Source organism: Alosa pseudoharengus, unplaced genomic scaffold (genome assembly GCF_046254945.1).
Source record: "Alosa pseudoharengus isolate Yale_2024_CS ecotype anadromous, Long Island Sound unplaced genomic scaffold, YU_APseudo_1.1 YU_APseudo_1.1_scf_7, whole genome shotgun sequence".
NCBI classification, from domain to species: domain Eukaryota; kingdom Metazoa; phylum Chordata; class Actinopteri; order Clupeiformes; family Clupeidae; genus Alosa; species Alosa pseudoharengus.
In genome coordinates this window covers 41859891-41872500 of record NW_027468859.1, presented here as the reverse complement: position 1 = coordinate 41872500, position 12610 = coordinate 41859891, and the positions used below count along the sequence as shown (strand labels likewise).

The following is a 12610-nucleotide window of genomic DNA, read 5'->3' as shown; positions in this document are numbered from 1 at the left end:
GGTTCTGTGTTGCGTTCATTTCAGAAGCGGGGTCTGTGTGAGAGTGAGAGAAGCGGGGTCTGTGTTGTGTTGCGTTGTGTTAATTTATTTTCATTGGGTGTGCCCTGCCACAGCATAGAGACTGGCTAGTCTAATCCAAAAATGGAAATAACAGGTCTTTGAATTGGCACGCGAAATTAGACTGTTTGTTGTAGGCTAGCCTATAGGGCCTAGCCTAAGTTAAAAGTTGAATGGCCAGACTTGTTGTAACAAATGTAGCCTAAATATCGTAGCAAATAGCCTATGACACAGCAGAGTACAGAGCTCACTGTAGCCTACTGTTCTCTCGGTTTGTGCTCGCATGCACTTGGCTGCAAGCTCCCCTCCCTCACCCCCTTCTTTCACATGCAGTGCAGCTTTCTGAAGCGGTGCTTTCTGAAGCTAATGTAACAAATACCACCAATATTGTGTGGCAATAAAAGTATCCAGGGTTTGCGCCAGTAGCCAAAATATATTAATAAATTAAGGACATAAAATCCTTAATGTGAAAAAGCTTAATGTAGCTTAATGTCCCAAAACAGCAATAAGTCGTTTTATGCGCTCATTATAAAGAAAGTTTAACGTGTCCCAAAAACAGCTATCAATTAATCACCAAAAGTCTTATAAACAAGTCTTGCCAGGAGCAACACCTTGCAAAAAAAGAAGATAAAAATAGGCCTAGGCCTAATAATGGTTGAAATGGAAAGATGCAAGTTATGTTTTATAAACAAATCCTCCCGTTATCCCGCAGAAGTTTCAAAGTAGCCTACACCCAGCCTAAGCCTAGGCTACTTCAGAACACCTAATCGACTTTGATTCAATAAAAAGATTTTTAAACAAAAACGTTGCATCATTAGGTTACTCCTGGATTTGAACTCAGGACTGCCTGAAAGTTGCAGACCTTCTGGAAATACGTGCATTAACCCACTCGACCGTCAGACAACATTTTCCTTTGTCATATGAATGCTGTCATTTTGTTAACATTACTGTTAAGGAGATGCTTTAGGCAAAGGCTATATTTCAATCTCATTAGTGTAGTAAAAAAAATCAGAACTATTCACAAGGTTTCTGGGAAGCAAGCGAACTTCTCATGACTGCCGACAAGTAGCCTACTGCCAGCTGACGAAGCTCTCATTTTAAAACATTACTGAGAGACAGGCACTGTACAATCAAGAAATCCTGCCACTGAATCCAAAACTATGTTTGACATTATGTACAAAGCTTATAGGCTACAGTGGACTAGCATGTTGCAGGACCTGCTAAAAACACCGACAAACACACTGAAAACTCGGCCAATTACAGCCCTTGCTGTCGAAAGTTCCGTCAGCGGAACGCCACAGCGGACTTATGCTGCCCCCAAGCGGCTGCAGTTGTACTTACATTTCACGCAGCTGCGTGAATCACGTTTTTCGTGAATGAAGTGTCATTTTTTAACTAGTATCCACTGTACATTTCACCTAGTAACTAACGGTTGGCCTCGTAAGGGTTAGGTTGATTATAGTGCTAACTGTTGGGACTGTTGCAGGAGACTTAGTGTAGGCCTATCAGCCATTGAAATGAAAGCTCATCAGGGTGTAATATTGTGGAAACAAACGTTGGGTAGGCTAAATGTATGGTCCATACTGTAGCATACTGGCGCATATAGACTCAAAGCGGCAAAAGCTGACGTTCCTAACCCTGCTCACAAGTGCCATTTGGTGGTTGTTTGGGTCATTGCAGCTTCACTGGGGAAATATAAATAAAAGACGCGTGAAGCCGGACAATTGGATGTTTACAATATTTCCAGGCTTCAACCAGACAGCTGAATTTTAAAGAGGTAGAGTTGCAATAGAAATAGTAGGCCATTCAGGATATAAAATAATACATATATATTATATTATATTATATTGTAATCCTCTGGTGTTCTAATGTAGGCTATTGAAATTTTATTTAATAAAATGTCTACACCCCCCCCCCTCCAAAAAAAGAAATATCGAGGTTCATATCGAACCGTGGGTCAAAAATACAGTGATTCAAACCGAATCGTGAGGTTGGTGTAGCGTTACAGCCCTAGTCATTATAGAACAGACATTTTGGGTAGACATAGTTAACAGCTTGGGCTCTAGTAGGAATGAAATTTGTCATTAATCTGTCACATGATTATATACCTTCAAAATGAATTTAAAGATGATGATGCCAAAACTAGTTGCCTGTGAGAAATACCTCAAAGAGTCATGTTTTGTATAATGTTCCTACTAGAAATTGCTGATTATACTTAACAGCTTTCATATTGGAAAACTATTCAAGATTGCTCCTCGGCTTTCAAGGATAAACCCTGCAACTAGATTGTGTCCAAGTGCTTATCTAAATGCCTTATCATGACATTAACTCATCAAAGTTTAACATTCATCTTTTATGTATGAAGACAGTTATTGTTATGGCATGGGCCTTTTCTTGGTTGAGATGTTGGTATTTTAACATTTAATGTGTTTTTTCTTTCTTTCCACTGTGTGGGAGCTTTGGATGCACATAGTATAGCCTTTGTTAGTTGCATAACTCCAGAGCAATATTTTTTTTTCTGGACCAAACCAATCAGTGAAGTTATAGGGCGATGCATTTTTACAGTGCGTCTGTGGTTTGTTTCAAAAGCTAACCCTCAGTACTAATTATAGTGTTATGTGACATCCAAAAACACAAAATGGTGATGTAGCCTGATGTGCTAGTTGTCTTGCTTCATTGCCCCTTTCTCTCTTCTTTCTTTTTCTCTCTTTCTGTCTGGTCTGTTTCTTTACCTCTGCACGGTGGCTGCTTATTCCCCCCTGTCATGTCATCTGCTGTGCTCAGCATTTGAAAGCACCCTCTACACTCCTCCACCACCTGATTACTCCAAGACTACTTCCTCCTCCTCACCTGTCTCTTCTTCCACTCCTAGCTACCCTCCCCCCACATCCTTGACTTCCTGTTCAACGCCTCCCACCCCTCCACTTCGTCATTCTGCCTCCCGGTTTGCCACCTCACTGGGTTCTGCTTTCCACCCAGTCCTGCCACATTATGCCACGGTTCCCCGAAAACAGCCAACCCTGGCTGCTTCCCCAGCCACACACTCTCTCCCAGCTTCTGTCCCTGCCCCTCCAGCTGCACAGAAGTCCATTGTCTGGTCAGCTACTAACTTTAGTCCCCTTCCCCCATCTCCTCCAGTCATGATCAGTAGTCCACCAGGAAAAGCCACAGGTCCACGGCCAGTCATTGCCATTCCAGCCCCTGGCTCTCTCATGCAGAAGCCTCCATCACCTACACCACCCAATGGCCAGCCAGCATCACCTAAACTCCACACAACCTCACCTAAGCTCCATGCACCCTCACCAATATTAGCGCAACCCCCACCATCGGCCTGTACTCCCCCACCCCCACCCCCCCTCCCCTTCTCTCCATGCCATCCATCCCCACCCATACCCACCTCACCTCATGTGTCCTCTCCCTTACCCCTGCCTGCTATTGTCCCCTCTCCTTCCGCAGCCTCCCCTGCCTCTGCTGAACTCTCTGTAAACTCTGTGCTTGGAGACTCCTGCTCCACTCCTCCAGACCTGCCGGCCTGTCCACCTGCTGATGTTCCCTGTCAGCCGGGTAAGGGCCTCTTCTGTCTGTCTCTGTCTCCATTACTCCACTAAAGGTGGTGGGAGTGGTCGACTTTTCACTTGCTGCCTCTTTGTGCTAAGTTCTATGTGAGGCTAGAGCTAAACCTAGCTATGTGCTTCACTGTGGCAAGCCATGGGATATTCTCATTGGGTCATCCCAGATTAGTTTCAAACTTTAGTTTTATGTTTGGTTTTTGTGGGGCTGTTTTGCTGTTTTTTAGTTGCATATTGAATGTGTCTGACCTCTTTGGCATGAGATTACTCGCCTCATGAAAACCTCACAGTGCCTTGATATTAAAATCAGGTCTGGCTAACCCCAGTCATACTTACAAAATCTGAAAGTTTGTCCTGAATGCCTTTATATATTGCAATAAATTGCTTTCTATATGGGTTTTCATTTTAATATAATAATCTAAGGAAGTATTTTATTGTCTGAGAAATCTACTTTAAAACATTATGTAAGTTATGCACTTCACCTTTTCCTCATTCATTTTAGCCTGGCAAAAAAATATTGGTAACACTCCATAATAAGGTGCCATAATAAATAGCAAACTAGTAATTACCTAACCCTTTGTAAATTGTTACTAACATATCTATTTGGTACAAGTTAATAGTTTTTTCATCATTAATTAAATATTAGTTGTTTGCATAAAAACTGTATGTTAATGCTTTAGCAAATCTATTAACTAATATTGCATTAATATGTGTTAATAGTTAACTAAATGTATTTTTGGCACTAATTAACAGTTATATTTTACATCATTTAAATGTTTAATGTTTATTTGCAAACTATATGTTAATAGAAAAGTTAATGACATATTATTATTTAACTAATTGTTATTAAACTGTGCTTCTGCCTATCCCAATATGAACCACTCTCCATAAGACCCTTACAATAGATAGATAGATAGATAGATACTTTATTGATCCCCAAGGGGAAATTCAAGAAAAAAACATGGAGCTACCTTGACATGTTGCCACTGTTGTCAGCGCCGGAACCGCTTGCAATAAAGTTGGCTAAGCTTAATTAATATATTAGTGGTATATAGCTATAAGCGTGGGGTCCCTTATAATAAAGTTGGTTAAGCTTAATTAATATATTAGTAATATATTACTATCAGTATGGGGGACCCTTATAATAAAGTTGGTTAAGCTTTATTAATATATTAGTAGTATATAGCTATCAGTGTGGAGCCCCTTATAATAAAGTTGGTTAAGCTTAATTCATATATTAGTAATATATAACTATAGTCAGATGGTGAAGGGACTGAGACCAAAACTGGCTTATCACATTTATTCTTTTAGGAAAAGTTAAAACAAAACAACAAGTAGTTGAATGGGCTATATTACATGCATCATTCCTATACCATCACTGTCAGCCCTACTAGCAAGGGAGACATGGAATGTTCAGGTGCACAGAACGACAGTTTATTAATATTCTGAGACTCCCTAAACACTCACAGACGTAGACCATACGGAGGTAATGCATAAACATAATGCTAAACTAAATGTACATTCATTTCCTGCTAGACTGAATTGCACTTTCCATGCACACTAAGCTGAACTGCTTAACTACACTGAATGCATGGAAAGTTGCTAGCGGAGTTTACAGCTAGTCACGTTAGACTCAGTGTGTATGAACTCGTGGTCATAATGAAAACATTAATAAACGTTCTCTAAGTCGCTAGAATTGCACCCAAATCTTAAAAATACATGTAAAGTAACATAATACACGTGGTATATCAAAGTTTTCAACTTAAACAACATTTCACAGTTACAAAAGTGGGGAGTGCTTTATACAGTCAACCTACCCAATGCAAAGCATACCGCTTCTGATCGGCTATGGCAACAATACAAGGACAAAACGCAGCAGAACTGCAGTATAGCGTTTCTCCAAAGGGGGCTCCAAAACACCAATATCAATAAAGCTGCTTAATTACATCACATACAAACACTAAACTACATTTCTAACTCTGTTACACCCCTCCCCTGAATTTCACCAAATCCAAGCAGCAACCAAATAGTACTTCCAAAGGCAAAGAGTACACTACTTTCAAAGACTAGACAGAGAGTCACCAATTACAGGACAGCCAACCACAAAGGTATCCAATAAGGATGAAGTGGAAGAAGAGGAGCGCAAACTCTCACACAACCAACCACTGGCAGTAGGGTGCCGTATGCACCCCACAAGACCATAAAGCCATAAACCATAAATTCCATAAATTCTCAACAAAGCTAATTATAAAAGCTAGATAAATAATGATATGTCATTAACTTTTATATTAGCATATAGTTTGTAAATAATAATAAATAAACATTTAACATTTAAATGATGTAAGAAATAACTGTTAATTAGTGGCAAAAATATATTTAGTTAACTATTAACATATATTAATACAATATTAGTTAATAGATTTGTTAAAACATTAACATACAGATTTTATGCAAACAACTAATATTTAATTAATGATGAAAAAACTATTAACTTGTGCCAAATAGATATTTTAGTAACAATTAACAAAGGGTTAGGTAATTACTAGTTTGCTATTTATTATGGCACCTTATTATGGAGTGTTACCAAATATGGTGTTAGCTGTGCATAATTTACCTTGCTGTCATTTGCTTTGTGTGCATCATTTTTGCCATTGCATGTCTACTTCACCTTTTATGAATGTTGCAGTCTACCCTCAGGCAGGACTGTCAACTCTTCCTGATCCAAGTTTTGTGTGGTATCCCCATGTGTAATTTCTGTGTATGCATCATTTTAGTTTAGAAGGACCAGTTCACTTGAAAATATGTCCAAAAGTAACTTCATAACCATACTACATACAATTCATCATTTATTAAGCCTTTGTTACTTATTAGTTAATGGTTTGTTCATTATTAGTAATTTATTGCTCATACATCATTTATCATCAGTAAAGCTTTTGTTCACACAGTTATAAATGGTTTGTTCATAGTGAATAAGCCTATCCAAAAATATGTTTGTAAATACATGATTTAAACTTAAATCATGAAACAACCACTTATAAATGAAATAATTTTACCAGTATAAACCAGTTGCAAACTATTCTGTTCATCATTTATAAAGCATTGCTCCTATGTTAATTCTCATAAATAAAGTATTTGTACACACAGTTATAAATGGTTTGTTCATAATAAATAAGCCTAAAATATGTTTATAAATTATTGTTAATACTTAATAAATGATGCAATAATATATTTGATAAAGTAATATTTCCATTATTTAACACATACACATACACATACACTAATGATTAGTTAGTGTGAGGATACATCTTTTATAAACCACTTCCTAATACTATAACTCATGATTAACTCAGGAGTTACAAGTGGTTAGTTAATGATATTTTGTGAGTTTATGTAAAGTAAGGACTTTATATGCCTTGCAACACATTTTCAAGTGAGTTGTAAAGATTACATTCACATTCATTCATTTAGCAGACAAGTGACGTACATATGTCAATTAAATTAAAGGCAATTGAAACAACAGTGAAAACCGGGAATCAAACTAACAACTTTTCAGGCTACTGCATGCTAGTCCAGCTCCTTATCCACTACACCAGCCTTTCTCAATCTTCTTTGACCTGAGGCCCGGTCAAGGCGGACTTTGGGGTCATAGGGCCCACCTACACGTACCCCACCCCCATCAAATTCTCATGATGATTATCATTATCACAATTATTATTTTGCTATATTGTTATCCATGCACTTTCACTTCAAAGCAGTCAATGTTTAAAGTACTACATTGTTCACAAAAAGTTTGTGAAAACATGCACATCAGAGGACTGCTTTACTTATGTAAGATATAATAATTACAATAGTTAATTGCTTTTGCATGGTTGCATGATGCTTGCATGAGAAATACTTCTCAAAACAACAGCAACTATATGGGTGCTATTGTTTTGGAATGTTTCCCTCATGTAAGCATCATACACTGGTAGGCAAATGGAGAAAAAATGTATATGCTTTTTAAAGAAATTTCATTTGAATGCCTGAATGTAAGGATTCAGGAAACATAATACCAGCTTTTGTGTATGGTAAACAGCGGAGCAGATAAGCGTAAATCGCTGGTCTGGAGATCTTTAATAGGAAGACCAATAAGGCTACAATAGCTTTTGGCCACGTTATATTCAAATTTGACTATACTCAGAGGCCTACTCAATGCTAGACAGTGAATTGTACTGTCTCTGGGCTGTTTCTATGGAAGTTGCAAGAATCCACGTAGTTCTATTAAATGCCGTTAAATAATTAAATAGCCTTCTGACAGGTTGAAGCAGAGCTTAGCTACCAACGTTATCGGGTAGTTTCAGTTTCTGTCGCCCACACGGGCACACGCATGCATTGAATGAACGCTCATGAACCACTTAATTGTACGGCTCTATGTTTAATGACATCAAATTAGCATTTCCTCCTGATTGTAGAAACGTTTGTTTTCTTTTTCTGCGGGTCCGCGGTTCCTTGATCAATTGCGCAGCAAATTATCACACGAAGCACCGGGCCTAATTTCACTCCACGGCTCCGCGGACCAGCAGTCTCCACGTTGCGGACCGGTGCCGGTCCGCGGCCCATAGTTTGAGAAACGCTGCACTACACTACCAGTAACACTCCATAATAAGGTGCCATAAAAAATAGCAAACTAGCAATTACCTAACCCTTTGTTAATATTTGTTAATTGTTACTAACATATCTATTTGGCACAAGTTAATAGTTTTTTCATCATTAATTAAATATTAGTTGTTTGCATAACATCTGTATGTTAATGTTTTAGCAAATCTATTAACTAATATTGTATTAATATGTGTTAGTAGTTAACTAAATGTCTTTTTGGCACTAATTAACAGTTATTTCTTACATCATTTAAATGTTAAATGTTTATTTACAAACTATATGTTAATAGAAAAGTTAATGACTTATTATTATTTAACTAATTGTTATTAAACTGTGCTTCTGCCTATCCCAATATGAACCACTCCCCATAGGACCCTTACAATAGATAGGTAGATACATAGATACTTTATTGATCCCCAAGAGGAAATTCAAGAAAAAAACACAGAGCTACCTTGACATGCTGCCACTCTTGTCAGCGCCGGAACCGCTTGCAATAAAGTTGGTTAAGCTTAATTAATATATTAGTAGTATATAGCTATCAGTGTGGGGCCCCTTATAATAAAGTTGGTTAAGCTTAATTAATATATTAGTAATATACAACTATCAGTATGGGGGACCCTTATAATAAAGTTGGTTAAGCTTTATTAATATATTAGTAATATATAACTATTAGTCAGACGGTGAAGGGACTGAGACCAAAACTGTCTTATCACATTTACACTGTATTCCTTTAGGAAAAGTTAAAACAAAACATGCCTTCAGGCACTGGCATACATAAAATCGCATCTGCACAAGCAAAATAATAAGAAGTAGTTGAATGGGCTATATTACATGCATCATTATACTGTACCATCAATGTCAGCCCTACTAGCAAGGGAGACATGCGACATGGAATGTTCAGGTGCACAGAACGAGTTTATTAATATTCTGAGACTCACTAAACACTCACAGACGTAGACCATACGAAGGTAATGCATAAACATAATGCTAAACTAAATGTACATTCATTTCCTGTATATGAACTCTTGGTCATAATGAAAACATTAATAAACATTCTCTAAGTTGCTAGAATTGCACCCAAATCCTAACAATACATGTAAAGTAATATAATACAGGTGGTATATCGAAGTTTTCAACTTAAACAACATTTTACAGTTACAAAATTAAAACAAAGTGGGGAGTGCTTTATACAGTCAACCTACACAATGCAAAGCATACCGCTTCTGATCGGCTATGGCAACAATACAAGGACAAAACGCAGCAGAGCTGCAGTATACCATTTCTCCAAAGGGAGCTCCAAAACACCAATCTCAATAAAGCTGCTTAATTCCGGCGAAAATCACATACAAACACTAAACTACATTTCTAACTCTGTTACACCCCCCTCCCCTGAATTTTACCAAATTCAAGCAGCAACCAACTAGTACTTCCAAAGGCAAAGAGTACACTACTTTCAAACACTAGACAGAGGGTCACCAATTACAGGACAGCCAACCACAAAGGTATCCAATGAGGATGAAGTGGAAGAAGAGGTGCGCAAACTCTCACACAACCAACCACTGGCAGTAGGGTGCCTTATAGCTACACCCCACAAGACCATAAAGCCATAAACCATAAATTCTCCACAAAGCTAATCAGAAAAGCAAGATAAATAATAATATGTCATTAACTTTTATATTAGCATATAGTTTGTAAATAAACATTTAACATTCAAATGATGTAAGAAATAACTGTTAATTAGTGCCAAAAAGACATTTAGTTAACTATTAACAAATATTAATACAATATTAGTTCATAGATTTGTTAAAACATTAACATACAGATTTTATGCAAACAACTAATATTTAATTAATAATGAAAAAAAAAACTATTAACTTGTGCCAAATAGATATTTTAGTAACAATTAACACATATTAACAAAGGGTTAGGTAATTACTAGTTTGCTATTTATTATGGCACCTTATTATGGAGTGTTACCACACTACCTTGACCCAGATAAAAACGCCTACAACCATGCAAAAGTTTCTGTTTTCTTCTACTACACACTGTTAAGCATTTATTAAACATCTATAAACTATTATTAAATGCTGAGAAGATCTCCGTTAGGAATTACGTAATGAAATCGCCTAGGCCTGCAGGTAATGCATGTATAGTGTAGGCTAGCCTAAGACAATATAGGGAACGAAACGGGAGTGGGACGGGATTCGGGTGTCTTTCTCTTGGGATTTTGCAGGACAGGACATTTTTTGGCGGGGCCAGTCACGTGATCGGGATATAACGGGAGTATTTTCGTGGGTTCGGGATGGGAGCGACAATTGATTCCCGTGTCACCCTCTTCAGGGGACTGAGATGGCAATGGGCAAAGCTTGATTTTGTATTCAGTAAACCATATTTGTTCGACGATCTGGACGATTGTTTTGGTTAATTGACCTGATGAATGATCCAATCATGACCAACTTTTAGTGTCTTGTCAGAGATTGACAGATTTCCTTTGAAAATATTCAGGTTTTTCTTGTTGTTCAGGATACCATGCACCTTAATTAGATTCCCAAGGCCTTTGGGAATAAAAACAGCCCCGCAATAGCACAGTGCCTCCACCATTTTTTTATTACAGTGTAGGTATGAGATTCTTTTCAGTATAGTCATTCTTTTACAGTATATATGCCAAACACACCTATTGTGTTTCTAGCCAAAGAGCGCAAAGAATTCATCTTCAATAAACCACACTTCCAGACAAAATCACTGTACCATTTAGTAACTCCTGCCATTTACATTGGTAATTAAATGACTGGACAGGCTGTTACCTACCATGCCCTCTAAATAAGCTATTAGCAATGAGGTCACTTTTTAATTTTTTGGGGGGGACTTGGTGACCCCAAGATGACACCTTTGTCTGTAACTCTCCAATAGTGGTTCTTATGGAATTTTTTGCCTATCTTACCATCCTCCAAACTGTACATGGGGGCAAAATAACCTTGGGTCTTTGTCCAAGCATGTTTGTCACATTTTCAAGTTCCTAGTCTGTAAACATTCCCTGACTTATAAATGTCAACACACTTTCTTTTTATTTAAATTTAGTATATTCTCTTGTCTTTCTGATGTTGAAAAATGAAAAATGAGGATTTAGCCTCTGTGTCACTTTATACCTTTATACATTTATAAAAGAAAGTCACAAACTACTTCTGAAAGATCACAGACACTCTGATTAACTTAAATAAATTGAAATTAGATAGGAAAATGCTTCTGTTAGGTTTTGTATATAAGATTTTTCTAGGGGTGCAAATAATTGTGAGCAACGTGTTTCAGTTAAGAATATCATTATGAGAATATCATTATGAGAATATCTTTATGAGATTTTCATTTTTCTCAGAATAAACTTTCTTCCCTTCAAGGGTGGATTTCCTCATTGTTCTCAATGTGGGAGTACAATGAATCATCAAAAGATTATTTTATATACCTGTTTTAGTCAACTTTACCCAAGGTGCCGATAATTCTGGAGGGTACTGTACTTGCTTAAAATGAGTTGAATAGAACAACCTGTGTAGGTTTTTATAGGCTGTATTGTAATATGCTATCAATGCATGTAATATATTTTAAGTCAATTTATCAGTTAGTTTCCACAAAACAATTTCACCAGAAGTAATCATTTAAGGGGTTCTTTTACACATCGGGGGAGCATTAAGAGTATTGTATGTCATGGGGCCCAAATTCTCCAGCAGCACCCAATCAATAGTTATATACCAAGTACATCCTTCTGGGTTATAAAACAGACGAAGTGACAGCAAAATAATAACTTCATATAGCTTGACTTACCCCACGTTTTTGTGTGTCTTTGTGGCAAAGCATGTACATGTATAATCCAATGCTATCATGTGTTTCTCTATGGCAAAGCATGTTCATAATCCGGTTTTGAGATCCTAGCAAATTCCTGCATGGCATCCAATTTAAGGCTCACATTGCATCCCAATTTGTTTGACAAAGAAACACCTTTTTTGCCTTTACTTTGTTCATGGCAATGCAGTAAAAAGTTGTTGTAGGCCCCAGCTGTGGCGCAACTGGCTGGGGCACCTGCACCGAACGCCGGCGACGCTGGTTCTATTCCCACCCTGTGGTCCTTTCCGGATCCCACCCCTGCTCACTCTCCCATTCGCTTCCTGTCACTCTCCACTGTCCTATCATTAGAGGCATAAAAAGCCCAAAAAATATACTTAAAAAAAAATAAATTGTAGAGAATCATCATGAGTGCACACACAGGCTAACACGCAAACTCGGGTCAAGTCAGATCAGTTTGTGTCACAGATATGGAGTGCAGAATAGTCATTTTTCATCACTAAATAAAAAAAATA

The 12610-nt window shown here is 37.6% G+C and overlaps 1 protein-coding gene across 3 annotated transcripts in view; it reads left to right on the top strand.

The window, feature by feature from the left end:
• Positions 1–12610, top strand: part of enah (ENAH actin regulator) — a 205585-nt gene that overhangs the window by 151195 nt on the left and 41780 nt on the right. For 2 of the 3 annotated variants that reach the window (XM_076271668.1, XM_076271667.1), the window contains one exon: positions 2842–3621. The exons of the other annotated variant lie outside the window; for it this stretch is intronic. In XM_076271668.1, the coding sequence (XP_076127783.1) occupies positions 2842–3621 (780 nt within the window). The remainder of the gene's footprint in view (positions 1–2841; positions 3622–12610) is intronic. 3 annotated transcript variants of the gene reach the window in all.